General features: G+C 35.2%; 1 protein-coding gene across 1 annotated transcript in view; it reads left to right on the plus strand.

The window, feature by feature from the left end:
• SSBP2 (single stranded DNA binding protein 2) overlaps window positions 1–10,572 on the plus strand; it is a 319,116-nt gene that overhangs the window by 240,645 nt on the left and 67,899 nt on the right. The window contains exons 5-7 of the mRNA XM_004374454.2: window positions 6,787–6,869; window positions 7,391–7,403; window positions 9,542–9,575. Of these exons, the coding sequence (XP_004374511.1) occupies window positions 6,787–6,869; window positions 7,391–7,403; window positions 9,542–9,575 (130 nt within the window). The remainder of the gene's footprint in view (window positions 1–6,786; window positions 6,870–7,390; window positions 7,404–9,541; window positions 9,576–10,572) is intronic.

The following is a 10,572-nucleotide window of genomic DNA, read 5'->3' on the forward strand; positions in this document are numbered from 1 at the left end:
AGCATACCTTCTAATCAGTAAGTATAGCTTTTTTATTTTCCTGATTCACCTATTTCTTCTTTAACTAGATTATCCTTTTTCTTTAAAAGCATAGGAGTAATTTTCTTCAGCTCCTTGATGAAGATGGTTTGTGCCTTAGGACCAAAACGCATCTTTAGAACATGTACATGTATCCCTCTCCCCAGTCAACACAAACACTTCAAATATTTATGTTGTTGTTAGGTGCCTTTGAGTTGGTTCTGACTCATAGCAACCCTATGCACAACAGAACAAAACACTGCCCAGTCCTGGCCATCCTCACAGTCTTTGCTTTGCTTGAGCCCATTGTTGCTGCCACTGTGTCAGTCCGTCTCATTGGAGAGTCTTCCTCTTTTTCGCTGACCCTCTGCTTTACCAAGCATGATGTCCTTCTCCAGGGACTGATCCCTCCTAATAACATGTCCAAAGTACGTGAGACGTAGTCTCACCATCCTTGCTTCTAAGGAGCATTCTGGTTGTACTTCTTCCAAGACAGATTTGTTTGTTCTTTTAGCAGTCCATGGTATATTCAGTATTCTTCGCAAACATCACAGTTGAAAGGTGTCAGTTCTTCTTCTGTCTTCCTTATTCATTGTCCAGCTTTCGCATGCATATGAGGCAATTGAGAACACCATGGCTTGGGTCAGGCGCACCTTAGTCTTCAAGGTGACATCTTTGCTTTTCAAAACTTTAAAGAGGTCTTTTGCAGCAGATTTGCCGATTGCAATGCTCTTTTGATTTCTTGATTGCTGCTTCCATGTGTGTTGATTGTGGATCCAAATAAAATGAAATCCTTGATAACTTCAATCTTTTCTCCATTTATCATGAAGTTGCTTATTGGTCCAGTTGTGAGGATTTTTGTTTTCTTTATGTAGTGTAATCCATACTGCAGGCTTTGGTCTTTAATCTTCATCAGTAAGTGGTTCAAGTCCTCTTAATTTTCAGCAAGCAAGGTTGTGTCATCAGCATAACACAGATTGTTAATGAGTCTTCCTCCAATCCTGATACAGCATTCTTCTTCATAGAATCCAGCTCTTCTGAGTATTTGCTCAGAGTACAGACTGAATAAGTATGGTGAAAGGATACAACCCTGACGCACGCCTTTCCTGACTTTAAACCACGCAGTATCCCCTTGTTCTGTTCGAACAGATGCCTCTTGATCTATGTACAGGTTCCTCATGAGCACAATTAAGTGTTCTGGAATTCCCATTCTTCACAGTGTTATCCATAATTATGATCTACACAGTCCAGTGCCTTTGCATAATCAATAAAACACAGGTAAACATCTTTCTGGTGTTCTCTGCTTCCAGCTAGGATCCGTCTGACATCAGCATGATATTCCTGGTTCTACGTCGTCTTCTGATTCCAGCTTGAATTTCTGGCAGTTCCCTGCCGATATACTGCTGCAGCTGCTTTTGAATGATCTTTGGCAAAATTTTACTTACATGTGATATTAATGATATTGTTCGATGATTTCCACATTCGGTTGGATCAGGTTTCTTTGGAATAGGCATAAATATGGATCTCTTCCAGTCAGTTGGCCAGGTGGCTGTCTTCCAAATTTCTTGACATAGATGAGTGAGCACTTGTAGCAGTGCATCCATTTGTTGAAAACACCTCAGATGACATTCTGTCAATTCCTGGAGCCCTGTTTTTTGCCAATGCCTTCAGTGCAGCTTGGACTTCTTCCTTCATTATCATCGATTCCTGATCATATGCTACCGCCTGAAACAGTTGAACGTCAACCAATTCTTTTTGGTATAGTGACTCTCTGTATTCCTGCTTTGATGATTCCTACGTCGTTTAATATTTTCCCTGTAGAATCCTTCATTATTGCAACTCAAGGCTTGAATTTTTTCTTCAGTTCTTTCAGGTTGAGAAATGCTGAGCAGGTTCTTCCCTTTTGGTTTTTTATTTCCAGCTCTTTGCACATGTTATTATAGTATTTTACTTTGTCTTCTCGAGCTGCCCTTTGAAATCTGTTCAGCTTTTTGACTTCATCGTTTCTTCCTTCTGCGTTAGCTATTTGACATTCAAGGGGAAGTTTCAGAGTCTTTTCTGACATCCATTTTGGTCTGTTCTTTCTTTCCTGTCTTTTTAATGACCTCTTGCTTTCTTCACGTGTCATGTCCTTGATGTCATTCCATAACTTGTCTGGTTTTCGGTCATTAGTGTTCAACACATCAAATCTATTCTCAAGATGGTCTCTAAATTCAGGTGGGATATACTCAAGGTCGTACTTTGGCTCTCATGGACTTGTTCTAATTTGCTTTAGTTTCAACTTGAACTTTCATATGAACAATTGATGATCTGTTCCACAGTCGGCCCCCGGCCTTGTTCTGACTGATGATATTGAGCTTTTCCATTGTCTCTTTCCACAGATGTAGTCGATTTGATTCGTGTGTATTCCATCTGGCAAGGTTCATGTGTATAGTCACCATTTATGTTGTTGAAAAAAGGTATTTGAAATGAAGCCATTGGTCTTGCAAAATTCTATCATGCCATTTCCAGCATTGCTTCTATCACCAAGGGCCATATTTTCCAACTACCAATCCTTCTTCTCTGTTTCCAACTTTTGCATTCCAATCACCAGTAATTATCAATGCATCCTGATTGCATGTTCGATCAATTTCAGACTGCAGAAGTTGGTAAAAATCTTCAGTTTCTTCATCTTTAGCCTTAGTGGTTGGTGCGAAAATTTGAGTAACAGTCCTATTAACTAGTCTTCCTTGTAGGCGTATGGATATCATCCTATCACTGACAGCTTGTATTTCAGGGTAGATACTGAAATGTTCTTTTTGATGATGAATGGAATGCCATTCCTCTTCAATTTGTCATTTCTGGCATAGTAGACAATATGGTTGTCCAGTTCAAAATGGCCAACACCAGTCCATTTCAGCTCACTAGTGCCTAGGATATTGATGTTTATGCTTTCCATTTCATTTTTGACAATTTACAATTTTCCTAAATTCATACTTCATACATTCCAGGTTCTGATTGTTAATGGATGTTTGGATGTTTGCAACTGTTTCTTCTCATTTTGAGTCATGCCACATCAGCAAATCAAGGTCCCAAAAAGCCTGACTCCATCCATGTCACTAAGGTTGACTCTACTTTGAGGAGGTAGCTCTTCCCCAGTCGTATCCTGAATGCCTTCCAACCTGGAGGGCTCATCTTCTGGCACTATATCAGACAATTTTCTGCAGCTATTCATAAGGTTTTCATTGACTAATTCTTTTCAGAAGCAGATCACCAGGTTCTTCTTCCTAGTCTGTCTTAGTCTGGAAGCTTAGGTGAAATCTGTCGGCCATGGGTGACCCTGCTGGTATTTGAATACCAGTGGCATAGCTTCCAGCATCACAGCAACATGCAAGCCTCCACAGTACAACAAACTGACAGATGTGTGGGGGTCAAATATTTATAGTGATATACTATATGCTAAACTTTATACTTAAAGGCAATTCTGAAAATAATTAACACAGTATTATGAGTTTTATTTTTTAATTTTATATGGGACTTTAGATATCGTCTGGTGCAACTCATTCATTTTAAGGTTGAGAACACTAAAGCCTTGAAACAGTATTAGCTCAAGGCCACTCTGCTAATTAGTGGTGGTTGCAAAAACTAAAAACCAGGCCGCCAGCTCTTGGTCAAATCTTCTTTCCATACACATTATAAATAACTTTTGACTGGGAAGGCTTTTTCCAGTTGAAATATTGAGTCACCATCATGACTTCTTCAGGCAAATATTTTGATGCCCAAACTATTAAAAAAAAATTGTCCTAAATACCGTATTTTTATGCAAATAATGTGTGCCTTCTAAGTTTGTTTGCCAGTTGCACCCTCCCTCCTGGAGATAGTTTCATAAGCTTACTATGCAAAATACCTCCTGGGGGGAGGACAAAGTTGGCAAACAAATATAGAAGATACACATTATTTGCAGAAAAATACAGTATAAAGAGTAAGCACACTTTCATAGCCAAGGACCCTTTTGAAGAATCTGTACCTTCCAGGTTACTAATGCAGGGAGTAGAGATCTGCCCGTCAGTAGATATAATTTATATTATCCATAGGTAATCTCTTGGACAGATTATTACTTTTACCATAAAAGAATTTCAATTTGTTTTACCGTCTTAAATTATATTTAAAAGCAAATTTAGAATCTGAATAGTCAAGTAGAGAATATTCTCATTTGCTAACATACATACTCTTGGGTTTTCTTATTTGTGGGTTCAAGCTAATGAAGTAGGCAATTATCTAAAAATTTCAAAGTAGAGATCGATCAGTGAATATGAAGAACTTATGTTATAGCAGCACTAATTTTTTTTATTGAAAATGCTTTTTACCATAGCAATCTGCATATTTAGATAAAAGTAGTAGATTTTTATCTAAATTGGAGTTTATCTAGATTAGAGTTTCTAAGTGATTTTTTTTCTCTTTCTTTTTTTTTTTTTGCCAAAAAAACCCATGGATTTGTACTTCTTGGAGGAAGGCATAGAAGAGGACATAAATTTGCTAAAATGAGAATCTCTGTTGCTCTTTCCCAGTCTTACTCTGTAGGGACCTGTAGGTTCACAGCCACCACATTCAGTGCCCCTACCTCATAGCAGTCACTTGATGGGACCCCTTACAATTAGTTAGGGGTGTACAGACAGTCCCATTAAAATACATTAATTTACAGTACCATAGATTAGAGCAAACTTTTTCTCTTTTTAAATATTCCATTAAATTAACACTAGTATTTTTACTTTCAGTAGAACATGCAAATATGTAGTGTTCTCTTTTAAATAAGGCACTTCTCAATGCTTTTCTCAGTGTTTGTTATTTAGTAGTATTTTAACGTAGTTTCTATCTCTCCCTAGTATTCCATTTCAAAGTGATTTTATTATGAAGAGGAATGATTAGTAACCTATTTTTATTTCTCTACATTTCAAAAACTAAACTGATGTTACATTTTGGATAAGGAAATGTATCATAAAACATCACTTTGTGAGAAAAAGACAACCATTCCAAAACAAATGACACAGTATTTAATTATTAATTTTAAATGAGTTCATATTTTAAAAGACAGTTTCACAAATATAATTAGGTGATTTTAAAAGGAAAAGGAAAATAGAAGGAGTGTGAATATTGGAATAAGCTTCTAGTTGGCAGTTAATTAACCCAATTTAGAGTTTCAGAAATGATAACCAAAAAGAGGCAATTTTGATCAAATATGTGAAAACTACAGGTTTTTAAATCAACTTTGTTAAAATTGGAAAATCCACTTATGTTTTATCAGCTGGAGGTGACAATATTATCAGAATAATCTACTGTTTCTGTCCATATAAAATGGACTCCTGGGAGCACATTAACATGTAAAAACACAGTGCGCAAAAAGCCAAATTGTTTGCTTAACTCTAAAGTTCCTCTTGCTGGTTTGTCAGACCCTTAAACAGATAATATAGAAAAATTCTATCGGCGTAAATTTGTTAGGATTTTATTTTTCCAATGCTGCTTTTAAAACAGCCCTGGAAAGCATGTGTAACCATGAACTACAGCCTTAATTTGTTAAAAAAAAAAATTGGGAAAAATATATTATAAATGTAGAATTTAATTTTGTAAGAGCTCTATAGATTTAGCTTGATCAGGCCTTTATTCATGTGCTATATGTTAAATTGACTGTTAATTTATATTCATCTGTTATTAATATTTTACTTAATAATATTCAACCCTTTAGAGTTGCTGTTTGCTTATGAGCAAGGAATAAATCTTACATTTCAGTAAATCATGTATTCAGATATAATTAAACAAAATTATATCCTGGTGATTTGCTATTGGTTCTAGAAGAAAATAGTAAAAAATCAAATTTTTAATAATTTTGGATTTTTACTGTTTGAATAATAGTAAACACTTTAAATGTTTGATTAAACTTCTAAGTTTGGTACCCAAGTCAGAGTAATCGAAAATATTCTCCGCCTACCCAACATTCAACAATCACTGAAATGATCCTTTTAGGACACTTTTCAGGCAGTTTCTGGACTGACTGTTTCAACACATCTCAGGAGCCACTGACTCATCTAACAATATAAACTGAGTTGAGTTTTAGCATAAGACCATTTTATCTTCTATTACAAGAATATACTTCATAATCTACTAGGCTCATAAAATGCAAAGAAATTTCAACTTTAAAATCTATAATAAATTTTGAATTATAACAAATCTGTAATGGAGGAAAGCCAAAGCTTTTCTCACCACAAATGACCCATGGAAGATAAATGTCTTTACCATTTTAAACAGAGCTACAAAAGAAAAGGTGAAGAAATTTGGCAACTTTGAGACTATTAAGGAAATAAGATAACCAAACTGGGCAATTCTGTCAAAAGCATGTCCTCAGAAACTAATTTGTATGATATAACCAGTAAGCCTCCTCCTGAAGTCTTTCCTGAGATTGAATTACCTAAATTTCATAATCTTATTTTTTGCCAATTAGATATCCTTATCCTAATAATAATACATAATTAGAAAATATTTTGCTATAGTTATCGTACCATCGCTGATGTTTTTACATTTTCTTTGGAACATATTCCAGATATTCTTTAAAATATAAGATGATAATCATTCTTAAAATCATTTATTCTACCCAAAGCAGCCACATAAAGAAGTAAATTGATTTGTGTTTTGTATAGTTCTAAAATTTTTTTTAAGTAGTTAATGTATTTTCAATTTTGTATTTTACATTGTGCTTTCTGTTTTGTTTTGTTTTTATTTGTTTGTTTATGCCAATAGCCTTTTATGTCACCTCGGTACCCTGGAGGTCCAAGGCCCCCACTGAGGATACCTAACCAGGTAAGATTTATGTCCAATTTTAAGTTTGATTAAGAATCAATAAAGAGCTTGGAAATGTCACAAACATTTCTTATCCAATAAAATTTTTAAAGTATCCTTTGTCTATTCTATGCAATGCTACTTTCATTACATATAATCTACTTCAGGAGTCAGCAAACTACAGCCCATAGGCTGGCTGAGTGTTCTTATAAATAAAGTTGTATTGGAATACAGCCACACTCATTGTATTGTCTGTGGCTACTTTTGCACTACAGTGGCAGAGTGATGACAGAGACCATATGTGGTCTGCAAGCCTAAAAAATTTACTATCTGGGTCTTCCTGGTGTTTAAATATCTCATCCATAGCCTTGTATATTACATAGATGTGAGGTTCCTGAAATCTGAAATAGTGAAATAAGAGATTCTTAAAAAGTTAGCTGATCAATGGATTCTGCCTTATACTTTTAACCTAATTTAAAAAATATATATATGTGATTTTGGTAAATGGTGATTATCTTCTTGTTTAAAGGATGGTATCTTAGGCTGGGTTCTCTGCGTTCTCTAGAGGAGCAAAACCAGTAAAGCATGTAAATATATATAGAGAGATTTATATCAAACAAACAGTTCACACAATTGTAGAGGCTGGAACATCCCAAGTCCATGAATTAGGGTAGAGGCTTCTCCAGATTCACATAGCCGCGGGGGCTGGTGATCCCAAGATTAGCAGTTCAGAAAGCAAGACTCTGCTCACAGGCTGTGAAGATCAGCAAATCCCAGGATCAGCAGATAAGCTGATAGCTCAAGTCCCAAGAACCGAAGGTCAGACAAACGGGAGGCAGCCTAAGGATTCAGAGTGAGCGAAAAGCCAGAACATCTGCTTATGTTCGTATGCAGGCCACGCCCCCAAGGAAATTCTCTTTCAACTGATTGGCTACTCACAGCAGATTCAGTCATGGGAGAGATCACATATAAACACTGAGAATCATGGCCCAGCCAAGTTGACACACAATCTTAACCATCACAGATGACAATGAAAATTTTTATGAACATATTTTGGTATATTTTCATATTAGTTTCAATATCATGGCTATAACATTCATATCAAATAGTTTAAATAATGGCATACCAGGCATATAATTAGCCACTTCTAGAAGGGTTGGATCTATTAATGAATAAATTGTTGACCTAACAATAATCGTCCACCTTTGTTTTTTTAAGCTACAAGAGTCTGAGATTTCATAAACTTTTGTTCTTAGTCTTTATCAATATGTTTTTATTATGCTAAAAAGAATAAAATACAATTTTTACTTTCAAGGATTTTACAGTTTAATGTGGGGATGCAGTAAACATGATGTATGTGATGCAAGAAATTAAATGCTGGCTTGTATGGAATATTTACATCTAGACAATTGTCTTGTTACTTTCTCTAATTCTGTTATTTGTATACCTCAGCTTTATCCCAGATCTGATGTAAGCCCTGCCATCACAACTATTTTTCTTTCTCATTTTTATTCTCTTTCAATTTCCATTTCATTTCTGACCAAAAATGAAGCAAGAAAATTGTACTTCCTGAGACACTTAATAGCAATAGAATTCTGCTTCCCCTCTCCTCTTACTGGAAATGCAGAGTCCTTGAATTTGTCCCAATTAAAGCAATATTCTCTGCTTCTAGTGCGCAGCGAGGAGTGCCAGTACCCAGATTCACCCCCAAGGGAGAACTTTAAGTGGGAGATAGTGCTGGATCATCTCATGGTTTCAGTGCTTGCCAGTCTTCAGGTAGCAGCTGGGGCACTTTTCTCCAGACTGAATCTACATTCAGTGCATGGGGCCAGGGGAAAATGGCATGAAATAGGAAAGGGAAGCGCACAGATGCCAAGTGTTCCAACATATGGGAATTTTATTTTCTCTGTGGGTGAACCTGTATATATTGACAGTCACATCTACTTATATACAGTGAAGCCTGTGAGAGCCAGAACTCAGTGGGACTGCCTTGTTTTTCCAGGTCTCAAAAGTTTTCCACCTTTGACAGGGCGGAGTCTTACCACTTTTGTAACACTCTCTGTTAGTGGAAAATATTTTTGTTTTCCTTCTCTGACATGTTTCTGCCTCACACAGGTTCTAGCTTTCATAGGTTTGACTGTAGGTGCCTGAGTCTTTTAAATTTCTTTTTAAAGAGCAGAAATTTACATCTTTCATTGGAGTCTTCATGATGTTTAAATATCTCATGCATAGTCTTGTATATTACATAGGTGTGAGGTTCCTGAAAATCTGAAATAGGGAAATGTGAGATTCTTAGGAAGTTTTTTGACTCTATGTATTACAAATCACTGATGAAAAATGTGATAGAATTATTGGAATTGTGACATTGTTGGAATGCCTGCTGTGTGTTCGGTGCTCTGCTAGGTTTCATATACACAGAGTAATAAAATGTAAGACTTACTTTCAGGAAAGAGGAGTAGGTTAGTTGTGGGGGTGTGAAATTGTAAAAGTAGATTGTTTGAATTTTGTTAAGAATAAGTGTATAATGCCTTTGGATTTTTTAAAAGAGACGATTAAAGAGTTAAAACAATAAAGATTGTTTTCCTCAAGAATTTTAAACAGTCTTTACCTAAATATATTTTAAAACAAGTGTACTCTTCTGTCAGTGGCTCTTTTTTGTTTTGTATTTCTCCATACATAGTTTAAAAATAAAAATAAAAAACCCATTGTCATGGAGTTGATTCCGACTCATAGCAACCCTGTAGGGCAGAGTAGAACTGCCCCATAGGATTTCCAAAGAGCGAGCTCTTAACCACTGTGCCACCAGGACTCCCCATATATAGTTACACTCCATCAGTTCAGACTCTTTCATTCAAGGTAAAAATATTCTACATTTACACTATTTTTAAAGAGAATTTACTGAGCAAATGAATTGTGCTAATATTGTAAACAATATTGTATGAAGAATGTTTAACCTATTTAGGAGCATAACCTTTTCAAACAATCAACGTTGTTCTTCAGTTTCATTATCTAGTCATTGGAGTAGAATTGACAAAACTTTTTGGTGATTAATTGGAATCGTATGTGAAAACACAAATATTTATAAATATTTTATGTTTCAGTTTTCATTTAAATTGATTATAAATTAATGAAACTTTGTTTTATTGATAGGGTCTATCTAAGAAAATAAAAAGTGAAATATTTACCTCTTCAGTGATGTTGACTGGTCATTTTAAGTATGTGAAAGACATCACTTTAATAAACAGATCCTTCAGGATTTATGATTAATAATAATTAGACTATTGATTCTAATTTAAGTTTTCCTGAGGTGGTTTTCATGGTTCTAGACTAAATCCATGATGGTTTAAACTGTTTGTATATTTATATGCCTGGATGTTTGGAATATGATATAATATCACTATGCTGAAAAGACTATAGGAAAGAATAATAGTTTCCAAAGTTATGAAAGGAAAGTAAAATTTAAAAATCTGGAAAAATAGGCAGTGTAGCAAAGAATAAACTTATATAAGGAAACATATATTAAACATAGAAATGAAGTTCACAAAATATGTTCGACTCTACAGTTTTACAGTGAAATTTGTTCAGATGCCAGAATAGTGATGTAGCAGCCATAACCTAGAGTATCCTTTGCATGGATAAAATGTATAGTCAGGAAAATTCACAGAATTTATTCAATACTAAGGAAATTGAGGCAGCCAGAAATACAGACTATTTAGGAGATAAATGATACCAAGAATAATTAAAATA

This window comes from Trichechus manatus, unplaced genomic scaffold, assembly GCF_000243295.1.
Source record: "Trichechus manatus latirostris isolate Lorelei unplaced genomic scaffold, TriManLat1.0 scaffold00029, whole genome shotgun sequence".
Lineage (NCBI taxonomy): Eukaryota > Metazoa > Chordata > Mammalia > Sirenia > Trichechidae > Trichechus > Trichechus manatus.